Genomic DNA, 16,078 nt, shown 5'->3' on the forward strand with positions numbered 1-16,078 from the left:
GCTAAGGCCTTTGGCTAAGCAGCAGAGGGAGCCATAAGCTGGGAAGTGACTGGTCACATCCTCACATTCCAAACTATTCATGCTGAAATAAGGCAATCTGGGGCTGTTAGAAAGGTGATCTGATCTATCACCTCCCGAGAAAGGGAAGAGCCTAGAGGATGTAAAAGGAAGTTTAGTTTGATAGTTTTCTGTTCGGTAAGAACTCACTTATCAATAGACACAGCTGGAAAACCCTTATGTCTTTATAGATGTAGTTGTGAAATCCTCACTTCTGTATTGTTTTGTCATTATAGTTCCCACTTTGCCATTGTTTATTTACATGGTCTCTGTTTGGTTCTGTGATTGTTTCTGTCTGCTGTATAATTAATTTTGCTGGGTGTTGTCATAAATATAAAGGGAAGGGTAAGCCCCTTTAAAATCCCTCCTGGCCAGAGGAAAAATCCTCTCACCTGTAAAGGGTTAAGAAGCTAAAGGTAACCTCGCTGGCACCTGACCAAAATGACCAATGAGGAGACAAGATACTTTCAAAAGCTGGGAGGAAGGAGAGAAACAAAGGGTCTGTGTCTGTTTTGTATGCTGCTTTTGCCGGGGATAGAGCAGGAATGGAGTCTTAGAACTTTAGTAAGTAATTTAGCTAGGTATGTGTTAGATTATGATTTCTTTAAATGGCTGAGAAAAGAACTGTGCTGAATAGAATGACTATTCCTGTCTGTGTGTCCTTTTTGTAACTTAAGGTTTTGCCTAGAGGGATTCTCTATGTTTTGAATCTAATTACCCTGTAAGGTATCCACCATCCTGATTTTACAGAGGTGATTTCTTTACTTCTATTAAAAGTCTTCTTGTAAGAAAACTGAATGCTTTTTCATTGTTCTCAGATCCAAGGGTTTGGGTCTGTGGTCACCTATGCAAATTGGTGAGGATTTTTACCAAACCTTTCCCAGGAAGTGGGGTGCAAGGGTTGGGAGGATTTTGGGGGGAAAGACGTGTCCAAACTACGTTTCCCAGTAAACCCAGCTAGAGTTTGGTGGTGGCAGTGGAGATCCAGGGACAAAGGATAAAATTAATTTGTACCTTGGGGAAGTTTTAACCTAAGCTGGTGAAAGTAAGCTTAGGAGGTTTTCATGCAGGTCCCCACATCTGTATCCTAGAGTTCAGAGTGGGGGAGGAACCTTGACAGGTGTAAACTAATTAATGTGGTGGGATATAATTGGTTAAATAATCATGTTACAATATGTTAGGATTGGTTAGTTAAATTTCAGTAAAATGATAGGTTAAGGTATAACTAACGAGAACTCAAGTTTTACTATATAGTCTGCAGTCAATCAGGAAGTAAAGGGGGGGGAATGGGAATGGGGAATTGGATTCATGTTTTGCTAAGGGGGGGAATGGGAACAGGGACACAGGTAAGGCTCTGTGGTGTCAGAGCTAGGAAAGGGGACACTAAGGAAGGAAACTGGAATCATGCTTGCTGGAAGTTCACCCAATAAACATAGAATTGTTTGCACCTTTGGACTTCGGGTATTGTTGCTCTCTGTTCATGCGAGAAGGACCAGGGAAGTAAGTGGGTGAAGGAATAAGCCCCCTAACAGAGCTGAAGGTACTTTATGAGGTACATGCTGGTTCTCAGGGAAACTGTTAGCCACAGAGAATAACCCAGAAGAAATGTAATCCTGAGCTTCCACAATAGGCTGGACTGTGGCTTGGGCCATCTCCAAATAAGGGGATCTTACATCTAACTTATGTGGCAATCTGGCAGAGAGGTATCCCAGGGGGCCACTACAACACAAGGGCACACATAATAGGCCAATGTTTCACAGGTCAGGCAGGTCTGTCCCTACTACAGGAATGGCTCTGCTCTTGGTATCAACACTTACTTCCTGTGTGTTTGGATGATGTATGTGATCTCTTTAGCTGAGGTGGGACAGGAGAAGAGCTGGGGGACTCTGACCCAGAGTGAGAAGAGCTGTTTGAATAATCAATAGGGATGGGTGGTGGGGTCACCCAACCTGGTGGCATCACTGGAAAACCTGAGTTGTTCACTCTCCAATATGGAAAAGTTAACATTGGTAATGTGGTTGGCATTGTATTTGGTCCTGAGAGGAAACTGCAGGAGGTAGATGGTCTTATAATTGGGTCCAGTACAAAAGATAGGCCCTTTTTTGGTGTTGAGGGGTCAGGATTTGGTCCCCAATCAGAGGAAGTTACCAGTACCGAGAACTCTGGTAGCAAGGTTGATGATGTAGGTGGTGCCAAGGGCAGGGGGTGTCTTGGTATTGACCTAGCCTGCATAAGCACCATTTGCAGAACCTATCTCTTCATCAGTACCTGAACTGAAGGCAATCTCTATCCCAGAGATGAAGAGCATAGAGTTTGGGGTACCATCCCTGCACTGACATCCGAAGGTAGTGGGCATAATGGTACAGATTGACAAAGGAAGCCTGACGATGCTGGAGTTTCCACAGGTACTGGACTCAGTGGCCACCCTGTAGATCAGAGGTGGGCAAACTATGGCCCGTGGGCCCCTCCTGCATGACCCTTGAACTCCTGGCCCGGGAAGCTCATCCCTGGCCCCTCCCCTGCTGTCACCCCTCCCCCCACAGCCTCAGCGCGCCATGGCGCTGGCACAACACTCTGGGTGGCCGGGCAGCGCAGTTGCAGAGCTGCCGCCAGCCACCGGTGCTCCAGGCAGCGTGGTAAGGGGGCAGGGGAGTTGGGGATGGGGTGGTCAGGGGTGTGGATAGGGGTCAGAGTGGGGAACAGGGGGGTTGTATGGGGCAGGTGTCCCAGGGGCACAGTCAGGAAGGAGAGGAGGGGATGGATGGGGTGGCGGGGGCAGTCAGGGGCAGGGGTTCTGGGGGTGGTCATGGGACAGGGAGAAGGGGTGGTTGGACGGGGTAGGTGTCCAGGGGGGCAAGTCAGGAATGAGAGGGGAGGTTGCAGGGGGAGTCAGGGGTGGGGTAGGAGAACTGGGGGGGGAGGCATCAGGGGACAGGGGGGTTGGATGGGGCAGGAGTTCCGAGGGCGAGAAGTGGGGGTGGGAGTTGGATAGGAGACACAGGCTCCCCTAACCAGCCCTCCATACAATTCTGGAAACCCGATGTGGCCCTCAGGCCAAAAAGTTTGCTGGTCCCTGCTGTAGATGGTTCCAGAATCAACAGTACAGCACCAGGATCCTCCCATCTCGGTACTGGGGAGACAACAGTTGGCACCTCTAGGTACCAGAGTTTTGCTGACAGTGATCCCCTGCTCTAGATGAAAAGGAGGATTAATCCTTCCTTGATTTCTGGCAGTGTCAGTCCATTTTATGCATCCTCATTTGAGGGACATGCAGGAATGATGAACAATCCCTTTCTGGCCTCTGTGATTGATCAGACTGTTGGGACTGTCCCCAACTCCTGCAGAGGTAGAGGATCCTCCTGAAGGCAATGTCTAGAGAGAGTTAATTGAGCGGTTGGAAGGAGGAGCCCAGTGCTGAGGCAGTCTCACAACCTGTTCTAGCAGGTGTTGCTTTAAAAGATGGTCTCTTGCAATCTGTGTCCTTTCCTTATAGGAACAACAGCTATTGCACTTTGCCTTTATGTGCCCCTTGCCAAGGAACACCAAGAAGCGCATGTGTGGGTTAGTGTTAGGAACAGAGACCTCACATGACTGGCAATGCTTGAAGTCCACTGAATGGTGCATAACATTCAGGGCCACACACCAAAAACTAAATATACAACTAAATACACTACTAAACTAAAAAAACAACACTGAGTTCCTGTGGCACCTTAGAGATTAACAAATTTATTTGAGCATAAGCTTTCATGGGCTAGAACCCACTTCATACACCACATCTGATGAAGTAGGTTCTAGCCCACGAAAGCTTATGCTCAAATAAATTTGTTAGTTTCTAAGGTGCCACAAGGACTCCTCATTGTCTTTGCTGATACAGACTAACACGGGTACCACACTGAAACTAATTAACTCGAACTATTGGTGATAACTGCAAGTAACTGTTTACACTACTGGAGACTGAGTCACAAACTGTGATGCAGCAGGGAAATTGTGAGGAGAATCCAACAGAGGGAGCTCCAACTCAAGTTGCAGGTGGTAAGAAGGAACTGAGTGGAGTCAGGGTGCTGGCACCCTTATGTAGCCTCAGGAAGGGCCATGAGAAGGTACAGGTGTGGCAAAAAAGTCTCCAGCTTGCAGTGTGCAAGACACCAACACACCAGTGTGGAATACACATCTGCACACACTGTAAGAAGAACCAGTGGTATCATACTTTCTGATCACTTTGCACTCCCAGTTAAATACACAGACGTCATATGAGGCATTAAATCTTAGAAAACGATCCCCAGACAAAGGAACCAAACTTTTTAAAAAACTGTTTTGTTCCTTCAATATGCTTCTCCACTCTCTGGTTGAATCTGTCAAACACAGCACCTACTGGGAAGGAAACAGAATTTTAATAAGTTTTTGTTAACCACCTGCCAAAATCCAAAAATGACGAACAGTACAGCAAAGCTGCTTTAGAGGGAAGGAGATGGTGAGGAGGTTAATTTCAGTGTGAGTAGGCAAAGTCTGCCTTGTTGGTCTGAACTGGGAGGTAGGTAGCCTCAAATGATGTTGGAATTAAGATAAGGCTTTAAAGAAGGCAATACACCTAAGCTTTGTTTGTCTTCAAAGCAGCACTTGAGATCTAAAAAGTGTCCAGGCATACTGAGACTATTTAAAAGGTAACCTCCCAAGGAAACAAAAACAACCCTCCTCCCCTGACCTCACCCAAAAAAGAGAAACTGGGCTTGTGTCTTTCCTTAGGATTTAAATAAAGGAAAACAAAATTGTTAAAACACCTTCTGCTTGTTTTTTACATTAAAGATTCAGGACTTATTCCTACTTCTCCAGTTACCATAGTCTTTTACAGTAGATATCACAAGAGAAAGGAGACTGAAAGCTGAGCAACTGAAAAGAGAAGGGATTTTTAAATCACTATTTAAAACTCCATTTACTTTTAGTCTCTGTTTAAAACCCAGCAATTAAGTCTCTGTTTAAGATTCAACAGCCCCACTCTTTCAGTTAAGGTACTAGAACTCTCATGAGTTTACTGTGAGCTCACCGAAGTCCTTTAGCAAATCTAGGAAAGGAGAACAGACTTGACATTATTAAGGTAAAAACAAGTATTCAAAAATCCAGTTCTCTTTGGAAAACAGATGTCATCCATGCACTTATCACAAAGAAGTAAAAACATTTTTGAAAAATTCTCTATAGTTCTCGTGAAGTTCGTTATTTTAGGCAAGCCAGAAAACAGTGCTACCTAAAACTGCTAAAAGTGTCAAAGACCCTAAACCTCCTAAACCAGAAACAGATACGAAATGTAAACTGCAGAAGTCATTAGGGGACTAGTAAGCAATTAAGGCAAATCGTTTACCAGTAACACTAACGTTCTTGTATGAAAAATAAAAAGTGGAACAAAGAGTACAATGGAAAAAATAAGGAAAGCAGAACATGTCATGGAAGCGGGTGAGAAGACAGCCCCTGAAAAGTACCTGAGAGAGTTATCAATCTGGAGGAAGACGTAAATCTTAACCCATTATTTGCCAAAGTTACTGCTACTGTCATAAGTAGTGCATGTCGTGTTAACAGTGTTCTATTGTTTGTGCCTGCACAGATGTGTGGGGGCTGAGGCTACCTCTCACCACTACTCCTTGCTCAGTGGCTGGGTGTAACACTGAGTACAAAGACTACATGTAGTGACACTACTAGCACTAGATTATCTATGGGGGTAAGGCAAGTCAATCCAGTGTTTGTGTGGGGGTAGATAGTACACAAGCACCCACTGCTATGGTGCAATATATGAAATCTTGGAGGTATCGTGCCTGGCTGAGGCAGAAACAGCAACAGGTAGAGGCAGGATAAGAAGCAGTACAGGCACCACTGTAGTTCCAATGATGAAGATATGATCTTACTAAGGCATTTATTACACTGTGCTCCAGATAGGAACAGGATGGCTGATTCTTCTGTCACTATCACCTTATCCATCAGTTGTATTTTATATGTTAGGAAACGAACATAAGTGGCACTGGAAATGTTCAAAGAAAACCTTTAGGCTAACTTGTTGGGAGTTGTTTGTGAACTGAATATTTTCAGAAGAGCAGCCACCATCATTCAAAGTCAGCCAACTCCATGACGCACACCTCAGAACACAAATGGAATCACAATCTTCCTGGACTTTGGGTAGTCTTCAAATTTCTCAAGATACCATCTGAAAAAAGAAAGCACTTGAATTAGTATTCATCTTCAAAATACTACAAAAGAGACTAAATTATTGTAGGAAACGGACAGAGAAACATTTATAGTAATATAAGTAGATTAATCTACAAAGGAACATCACCAGGCCTCACTTCATGTGCAGAACTCCTATTTTAAAATTATCACACCCATCCTCATGAGATCAGAGTGCTGACTACAAAAATGAATTCAAACCTATTGTTGCCAACAATGGTGAAATCAAATTAATGAGAGTGGTGTGTGTGGAGCCAGTGTTGGACTAGATTGATGACTGATATCTTTCTAATATGGGAAATGTAAGAAAGAGTGACTCCACAGCAGACCCCAGAATTTGGCCTGATCATTAGAAAGAAATATGTTTCGCAAAAATAAAAGGAGTACTTGTGGCACCTTAGAGACTAACCAATTTATTTGAGCATAAGCTTTCATGAGCTACAGCATCCGATGAAGTGACTAATCAAATAAATTGGTTAGTCTCTAAGGTGCCACAAGTACTCCTTTTATTTTTGCGAATACAAACTAACATGGCTGTTACTCTGAAACCCATATGTTTCTCAGGTACCCTACTGAGCCTGTGTTGACTGAAATTGTCTGTCAGTTTTACAACGTCAGTGTTAATTGCAGAAACACATTCAGAGACAAAGAGTTTGTTCTAAAAGTAACAAGATAACAGCTGACCTTTATGGCTGGTACAACTTTGTTTTCCTGAACTCTGGAGTAAGATTTGTGAAGTCTCCCCACTCTTGCATGCTTATCTTGTTCGTTTCCTTTTTGATATAACAAGTGGGATGAATAGACTTATTGAAGTCTGCCATGTCTCACTGATTTTAGAGCAGTTGTGTTAAAGAATGGGTAGGTGATAAAATACAGATGTGAGAGGATATACATTGGAGTGTGAGTATAGTTGTATGTAGGATTGAATGAGGAATGAAAGGTTAAAGGTTCAGGTGCCAGCCTTAAAATAAGACCGTTTGGCTGAAGAATGCAGTGGACGAGATAGCCCGATAACCCTGAGGGCATACTTGCTCCAAGGACAGGAGGGCTGAAGTACAAGATAACAACATACCATCATTTTGTCATTGCTGTGCCATCTGCGTGATTATCACTTCAAACATGAGAACAGCATGATGAAGCAAACCCTACACACCACACAACAAAAACACTAACCCAGGAAACAAATCCTGCAACAAACCCTGGTGCCAACTATGTCTGCATATCTATTCAAGGGACACCATCATAGGACATAACCACATCAGCCACACCATCAGGGGCTCATTCACCTGCACATCCAACCAATGTGATATATGCCATCATGTGCCAGCAACACCCCTCTGCCATGTACATTGGCCAAACCGGACAGTTTCTACGCAAAAGAATAAATGGACACAAATCTGACATCAGGAATTATAACATTCAAAAACCAGTAGGAGAACACTTCCATCTCCCTGGTCACTCAATAACAGACTTAAAAGTGGCAGTTCTTCAACAAAAAAACTTCAGAAACAGTCTCCATCGAGAAACTGCAGAACTGGAACTAATTTGCAAACTGGACACCATCAAATTAGGCCTGAATAGAGACTGGGAGTGCATGGGGCACTACAGAAACTAAATCAATATGTTAGTCTCTAACGTGCCACAAGTACTCCCTGTTGTTTTAAAAAAATCTAATTTCCCCTTGCTAAATACTCACACCTTCCTATCAATTGTCTGAAATAGGCCAACTTGTTTACACTGGCCTCATTAACACAACAAAAGTGACTTCCACTCCTTCTTGTCAACTGGTTGAGAATTGCCTACTTCCAACTTAAACTGAATTGGCTCGTTAGCACTGACCCCCCCCCCCCCCCCAGTTGGTAAGGGAACTCCCATCTTTTCAAATGCTGTGTATTTATACCTCCCTACTGTATGTTCCACTCCATGCATCTAATGTAGTGGGTTTTAGCCCACAAAAGCTTATGCCCAAATACATTTGTTAGTCTCTAAAGTGCCACAAGGATTCCTCGTTGTTTTTGCTGATACAGACTAACATGGCTACCACTCAGAAACCTGTCGCCTATAAACTTGTATGAGGATAAGTCCCTATAAAAACAGACCCTGAAGACTGAGGACTTTGGTCTGATTCTGGAAACCAACCTCCAAGAGCATCGGATGCGCATCTGACAAGACCCTGCTCCACCCTCGTGTCCAGGCCACCTTGCCAGTCACCTGGCACAAGCAACTTCTAGGCTGGTAACTATAACAACCTTGCAGAACTTGTGGGTGTATGTGTAGAATATCAGGGTTGGAAGGGACCTCAGGAGGTCATCTAGTCCAACCTCCTGCTCAAAAGCAGGACCCATCCCCAATTAAATCATCCCAGCCAGGGCTTTGTCAAGCCTGACCTTAAAAACTTCTAAGGAAGGAGATTCCACCACCTCCCTAGGCAACGCATTCCAGTGTTTCACGACCCTCCTAGTGAAAAAGTTTTTCCTAATATCCAACCTAAACCTCCCCCACTGCAACTTGAGACCATTACTCCTTGTCCTGTCCTCTTCCACCACTGAGAATAGTCTAGAACCATCCTCTCTGGAACCACCTCTCAGGTAGTTGAAAGCAGCTATCAAATCCCCCCTCATTCTTCTCTTCCGCAGACTAAACAATCCCAGTTCCCTCAGCCTCTCCTCATAAGTCATGTGTTCCAGACCCCTAATCATTTCTGTTGCCCTTCGCTGGACTCTCTCCAATTTATCCACATCCTTCTTGTAGTGTGGAGCCCAAAACTGGACACAGTACTCCAGATGAGGGCTCACCAATGTCAAATAGAGGGGGATGATCACGTCCCTCGATCTGCTCGCTATGCCCCTACTTATACATCCCAAAATGCCATTGGCCTTCTTGGCAACAAGGGCACACTGCTGACTCATATCCAGCTTCTCGTCCACTGTCACCCCTAGGTCCTTTTCCGCAGAACTGCTGCCTAGCCATTCGGTCCCTAGTCTGTAGCTGTGCATTGGGTTCTTCCGTCCTAAATGCAGGACTCTGCACTTATCCTTATTGAACCTCATCAGATTTCTTTTTTCAGATTTCTTTTGGCCCAATCCTCCAATTTGTCTAGGTCCCTCTGTATCCTATCCCTGCCCTCCAGCGTATCTACCACTCCTCCCAGTTTAGTACCATCCGCAAATTTGCTGAGAGTGCAATCCACACCATCCTCCAGATCATTTATGAAGATATTGAACAAAACCGGCCCCAGGACCGACCCCTGGGGCACTCCACTTGACACCGGCTGCCAACTAGACATGGAGCCATTGATCGCTACCTGTTGAGCCTGACAATCTAGCCAACTTTCTACCCACCTTATAGTGCATTCATCCAGCCCATACTTCTTTAACTTGCTGACAAGAATACTGTGGGAGACCGTGTCAAAAGCTTTGCTAAAGTCAAGATACAAGACATCCACTGCTTTCCCTTCATCCACAGAACCAGTAATCTCATCATAGAAGGCGATTAGATTAGTCAGGCATGACCTTCCCTTGGTGAATCCATGCTGACTGTTCCTGATCACTTTCCTCTCATGTAAGTGCTTCAGGATTGATTCTTTGAGGACCTGCTCCATGATTTTTCCGGGGACTGAAGTGAGGCTGACTGGCCTGTAGTTCCCAGGATCCTCTTTCTTCCCTTTTTTAAAGATTGGCACTGTATTAGCCTTTTTCCAGTCATCCGGGATTTCCCCCATTCGCCACGAGTTTTTAAAGATAATGGCCAATGGCTCTGCAATCACAGTCGCCAGTTCCTTTAGCACTCTCGGATGCAACTCATCCGGCCCCATGGACTTGTGCACGTCCAGCTTTTCTAAATAGTCCCTAACCACCTCTTTCTCCACAGAGGGCTGGCCATCTATTCCCCATGTTGTGATGCCCAGCGCAGCAGTCTGGGAGCTGTCCTTGTTCGTGAAGACACAGGCAAAAAAAGCATTGAGTACATTAGCTTTTTCCACATCCTCTGTCACTAGGTTGCCTCCCTCGTTCATTAAGGGGCCCACACTTTCCTTGGCTTTCTTCTTGTTGCCAACATACCTGAAGAAACCCTTCTTGTTACTCTTAACATCTCTCGCTAGCTGCAGCTCCAGGTGCGATTTGGCCCTCCTAATTTCATTCCTACATGCCCGAGCAATATTTTTATACTCTTCCCTGGTCATATGTCCAACCTTCCACTTCTTGTAAGCTTCTTATTTATGTTTAAGATCCGCTAGGATTTCACCATTAAGCCAAGCTGGTCGCCTGCCATATTTACTATTCTTTCGATTCATCGGGATGGTTTGTCCCTGTAACCTCAACAGGGATTCCTTGAAATACAGCCAGCTCTCCTGGACTCCTTTCCCCTTCCTGTTAGTCCCCCAGGGGATCCTACCCATCCATTCCCTGAGGGAGTCGAAGTCTGCTTTCCTGAAGTCCAGGGTCCGTATCCTGCTGCTTACCTTTCTTCCCTGTGTCAGGATCCTGAACTCAACCAACTCATGGTGTGTGTGTGAGTGAATGAGATGTTATAGCTATAACTGATTGCTTACTCTGATTCTTTTTGTATTAGCAATAAACACGGCATATTGCCGTATCCAGTTTAATAAGATCCTGCTGGTTTTTATTTTCTTGGTATAACACAAGGGCAAGTGGGTGGCCCAACATCATACGAAGTAGATAATGTACCACAGAAAGTGCACAGATTCCATTACAAGATGGATACATTGGGATGATGAAAGTGAAGTGGGTGGATTTTAGAGCAGCTGCAAGAAAAAACATGAGGAAGGACTGACAGATTGGAACAATAGTACCTTCCTCTAGGTAAGGATCTATATCAACTCTCATCAGAATTTACATATACCAATTCAGACTGCTGGTGAGAAAGAAAACAAATCATGAGGCTTAATCATCTCCAAACCTGGAAAAAGACCCAGGCTTATTTTGGTAGTATTGTAAAAGATTTGTCAGCTTTCAAGCTACTACACCCTCAAAAGGGATGCCATCAACTTCAAAACAAGACCATTTTAAAAAATGAGTTAAGTGTTTTGAGGTACTACTCCTGTTCTTGGGTCCTTGTTTTACAAACATATTTTCCTGTTTTAAAAATATTTTTCTTCCCCTTCTTGCTGTGTTAATTGGGATCTGACTCTCACATCCTGGTGAAATGGGATCTGACTTGTGTTCATATTACCAGATCCAATGGCAGGATCAGGGTCTAAGTAACTATTAAGGGGAAACATTAAAACTGACTACACAGAAAAGACTGTCAAGTGCACAAAATAAATCATCTGGCATAATTTTTCTCTACTCTTTCATTTAGGGTTTTTTCCCCCCACACATCCCCTCCTGCTTGTCTTCTATGACACTCTTTTTTTCCTCCTCCTCGACCTTTTCTACCTTTCAACAGGCTCCCTGTGCAAACAGTTTGCACAAGGGAACTGACAAGGATTATTCAGTTTTCTTCTTCTTTGAAGGAGTTGGCAAAAGCTTGATTGTCATAAATATAAAGGGAAGGGTAAACCCCTTTGAAGTCCCTCCTGGCCAGGGGAAAGCTCCTCTCACCTGTAAAGGGTTAAGAAGCTAAAGGTAACCTCGCTGGCACCTGACCAAAATGACCAATGAGGAGACAAGATACTTTCAAAAGCTGGGAGGAGGGAGAGAAACAAAGGGTCTGTGTCTGTCTGTATGCTGGGTCTTTGCCAGGGATAGACCAGGAATGGAGTCTTAGAACTTTTAGTAAGTAATCTAGCTAGGTATGTGTTAGATTATGATTTCTTTAAATGGCTGAGAAAAGAATTGTGCTGAATAGAATAACTATTTCTGTCTGTGTATCTTTTTTGTAACTTAAGGTTTTGCCTAGAGGGGTTCTCTATGTTTTTGAATCTATTTACCCTGTAAGATATCTACCATCCTGATTTTACAGGGGGGATTTCTTTATTTCTATTTACTTCTATTTTCTATTAAAAGTCTTCTTGTAAAAAACTGAATGCTTTTTCATTGTTCTCAGATCCAAGGGTCTGGGTCTGTAGTCACCTAGGCAAATTGGTGAGGCTTTTTTACCAAACCTTGTCCAGGAAGTGGGGTGCAGGGTTTTGGGAAGTATTTTGGGGGGAAAGACGCGTCCAAACAGCTCTTCCCCAGTAACCAGTATTAGTTTGGTGGTGGTAGCGGCCAGTCCAAGGACAACGGGGGGGGATATTTTGTACCTTGGGGAAGTTTTTGACCTAAGCTGGTAAAGATAAGCTTAGGAGGTTTTTCATGCAGGTCCCCACATCTGTACCCTAGAGTTCAGAGTGGGGGAGGAACCTTGACATGGTGGCATAGTGGTGGGATTAACCTGAAATCATTTTGAGATCCAGTTGAGATTTTTTGAACTAGAAATACAGATTTTAAAAAGAAATTATTTTTTCCTTTGGAAAGGAAGTCCAGAAAGCAGTTGAAACTGAAAGCAGATTGTTTTTTCTCTGCTTTGTGGCCAAGCAGAGACAAAAGGGGATTATCTTGTGAATTGCAGATTTTCTTTGCCTGGAGGCAGGGTACTTAACTCCTGCAGGGAAATTCACAGTCTTCCAACCCAGAGGTTTTTTTTTTTTCTTTTCTTCCTAAAAGTAAATAGGGGGTGTGTGTTCTACCCATTTGCTTTTTCTTTGGGCTGGGTAAGCAGGTTTCCAAGTAGTTGGAGGTTTTTTGCTTTAATTTGGGCCCAGAGCAGAGACAAGGGAATTGTCTTTTTCTGTAGGCTGACAATCACTATCAGAGAATAGGTATTCTATTCCAGCACAGCAAAATTTTACAGCCAAGTTTTGTTTGTTTATTTCTAAACCTCGGGTGTAAAGTTAGTTAAAAACAGAGAGGTTAGAATGACCAAATCCTCAGCTCGACTACAGCTGGAATTAGCCAAATTTCAGGCTAAGGAAAGATAAAGGCAACATGAAAGACAGATAGAACTCATGCGGCTGGAGAAGGAGGCACAGGAGGCTGCCCACAAGAGGGAAATGGAGGCAAGGAAGCATGTGGAGGAGGAGAAGGAAAAAGAGAGGAAGCATGTGGAGGAGGAGAAGGAAAAAGAGAGGAAGAATGTGGAGGAGGTGGAGAGGATAAAGGCCCAGCAGAATATACCAACAAACCCTAGCAATCCTTCTCCAGGTACCACTTCCCATCCCAGAAAGTTCCCCACCTACAAGGCAGGTGATGATACTGAGGCCTTCTTAGAAAACTTCGAAAGGGCCTGCCTTGGGTACAACATCTCTACTGACCAATACATGGTAGAGCTGAGGCCGCAGCTCAGTGGACCCTTAGCTGAGGTGGCAGCTGAAATGCCTAAAGAACACATGAACAAGTATGAACTGTTTAAATCCAAGGCGAGAGTCAGAATGGGGATAACCCCCGAGCAGTCTCGTCGGAGGTTCAGAGCCCTAAGGTGGAAACCAGACATGTCATTTACCCGACATGCCTACCACATTGTGAAACATTGGGATGCCTGGATATCAGGAGCAAGTGTTGAATCTCCAGTAAATTTGCCCTTCCTAATGCAAATGGAACAATTCTTAGAGGGTGTTCCTGAGGAAATAGAAAGATAGATCCTAGATGGGAAACCCAAAACTGTAATCGAGGCAGGAGAGATTGGAGCCAGATGGGTGGAGGTGGCAGAGAAGAAGAAAACTGGTCGCAGTTGGAGCGGAGACCAGAAGGGACCACCCCAGACCACACCCTATTACCGGGGGCCACCCAAAGCCTCACCTACCTCCCAAAGAACCCTCCAGACCCCTTATCGTCCCACCACCCCGTTCTCCAGCAACCCACCTCGCCCCAGTGACCCGTCAGCTGGACGATGTTTTAAGTGTAACGAGCTGGGGCATGTAAAGGCCAACTGCCCCAAGAACCCCAACAGATTACAGTTCATTGCACCGGAATCACACCAGAGGTCCACAGGCCCAGATACCTCCCAGATACCCTTGGAGCGGAGGGAAACTGTGAGTGTGGGCGGGAAGAAGGTCACCGCGTGGAGGGACACCGGAGCACAAGTGTCAGCTATCCATGCTTCCTTAGTGGACCCCAATTTAATCAACCCAGAGATCCAAGTGATGATTCAACCCTTCAAGTCCAACTCTTTCAATTTGCCTACAGCCAAGTTGCCTGTCCAGTACAAGGGCTGGTCAGGAATGTGGACTTTTGCAGTCTATGATGATTATCCCATCCCCATGCTGTTGGGGGAAGACTTGGCCAATCATGTGAAGCAGGCCAAGAGGGTGGGAATGGTCACCCGCAGCCAGGCTAAACAAGCCGTGAGGCCTAGCTCTGTTCCGGAAACTTCTATCAGGACCCAGTCAGAGGTGATGGACCCGGACCCCAGGCCAATGTCTGCAACAGCAGTAGTGGATCCAGTCCCAGAGACCCAGACGGAACCAGTCCCAGAACCGGAACCAGCCAAACAACCAACACCAGACCCCGTGCCAGCACTGAATCCAGTACTTGCAACCTCAACACCAGAGGGCCCCACTGAACCTGAACTGGCAGCAGCCGATAACCCTACACAAGAGGCTCAGCCGGAGCCTGAATCCCAACATAGTGCACCAGCGGAGAGCGGTTCACAGTCAACAGAAACAGCTCCATCCCCTATATCGCTTCCAGAGGGACCAAGCCTAGGTCCACAATCCAATGAGGAACTGATGTCCCCAGCATCAAGGGAACAGTTCCAGACCGAACAGGAAGCCGATGAAAGCCTCCAGAGAGCTTGGACGGCGGCACGGAGCAACCCACCGCCTCTCAGCTCTTCTAATCGATCCAGGTTTGTTGCAGAAAGAGGACTTTTATACAAGGAAACTCTTTCTGGTGGACACCAGGAAGACTGGCATCCTCAGAGACAGTTGGTAGTTCCAACTAAATACCGGGCCAAGCTCTTGAGCTTAGCCCATGATCACCCTAGTGGCCATGCTGGGGTGAACAGGACCAAAGACCGTTTGGGGGGATCATTCCACTGGGAGGGAATGGGCAAGGATGTTTCTACCTATGTCCAGTCTTGTGAGGTGTGCCAAAGAGTGGGAAAACCCCAAGACCAGGTCAAAGCCCCTCTACAACCACTCCCCATCATTGAAGTTCCATTTCAGCGAGTAGCTGTGGATATTCTGGGTCCTTTTCCGAAAAAGACACCCAGAGGAAAGCAGTACATACTGACTTTCATGGATTTTGCCACCCGATGGCCGGAAGCAGTAGCTCTAAGCAACACCAGGGCTAAAAGTGTGTGCCAGGCACTAGCAGACATTTTTGCCCGGGTAGGTTGGCCCTCCGACATCCTCACAGATGCAGGGACTAATTTCCTGGCAGGAACTATGAAAAACCTTTGGGAAGCTCATGGGGTAAATCACTTGGTTGCCACTCCTTACCACCATCAAACAAATGGCATGGTGGAGAAGTTTAATGGAGCTTTGGGGGCCATGATACGTAAATTCGTAAATGAGCACTCCAATGATTGGGACCTAGTGTTGCAGCAGTTGCTCTTTGCCTACAGAGCTGTACCACACCCCAGTTTAGGGTTTTCCCCATTTGAACTTGTATATGGCCGTGAGGTTAAGGGGCCATTGCAGTTGGTGAAGCAGCAATGGGAGGGATTTACACCTTCTCCAGGAACTAACATTCTGGACTTTGTAACCAACCTACAAAACACCCTCCGAACCTCTTTAGCCCTTGCTAGAGAAAACTTACAGGATGCTCAAAAAGAGCAAAAAGCCTGGTATGATAAACATGCCAGAGAGCGTTCCTTCAAAGTAGGAGACCAGGTCATGGTCTTAAGGGCGCTCCAGGCCCATAAAATG

At 45.3% G+C, this 16,078-nt stretch overlaps 1 protein-coding gene across 2 annotated transcripts in view; it reads right to left on the reverse strand.

Moving 5' to 3' along the window:
* Nucleotides 1-4,355: 4,355 nt before the first annotated feature.
* Nucleotides 4,356-16,078, reverse strand: part of SRD5A1 (steroid 5 alpha-reductase 1) — a 59,977-nt gene continuing 48,254 nt past the window's right edge. The window contains exons 5-6 of one of the 2 annotated variants that reach the window (XM_077810815.1): nucleotides 6,177-6,244; nucleotides 4,356-4,425 (exon numbers count right to left, since the gene is read on the reverse strand). In XM_077810815.1, the coding sequence (XP_077666941.1) occupies nucleotides 6,178-6,244 (67 nt within the window). In that variant the 3' untranslated portion in view covers nucleotides 4,356-4,425; nucleotide 6,177. Of the gene's footprint in view, nucleotides 4,426-4,752; nucleotides 6,245-16,078 lie in introns of those variants that run through there. The other variant, XM_077810814.1, reaches the window with a different exon arrangement.

Source organism: Eretmochelys imbricata, chromosome 2, assembly GCF_965152235.1.
Source record: "Eretmochelys imbricata isolate rEreImb1 chromosome 2, rEreImb1.hap1, whole genome shotgun sequence".
Lineage (NCBI taxonomy): Eukaryota > Metazoa > Chordata > Testudines > Cheloniidae > Eretmochelys > Eretmochelys imbricata.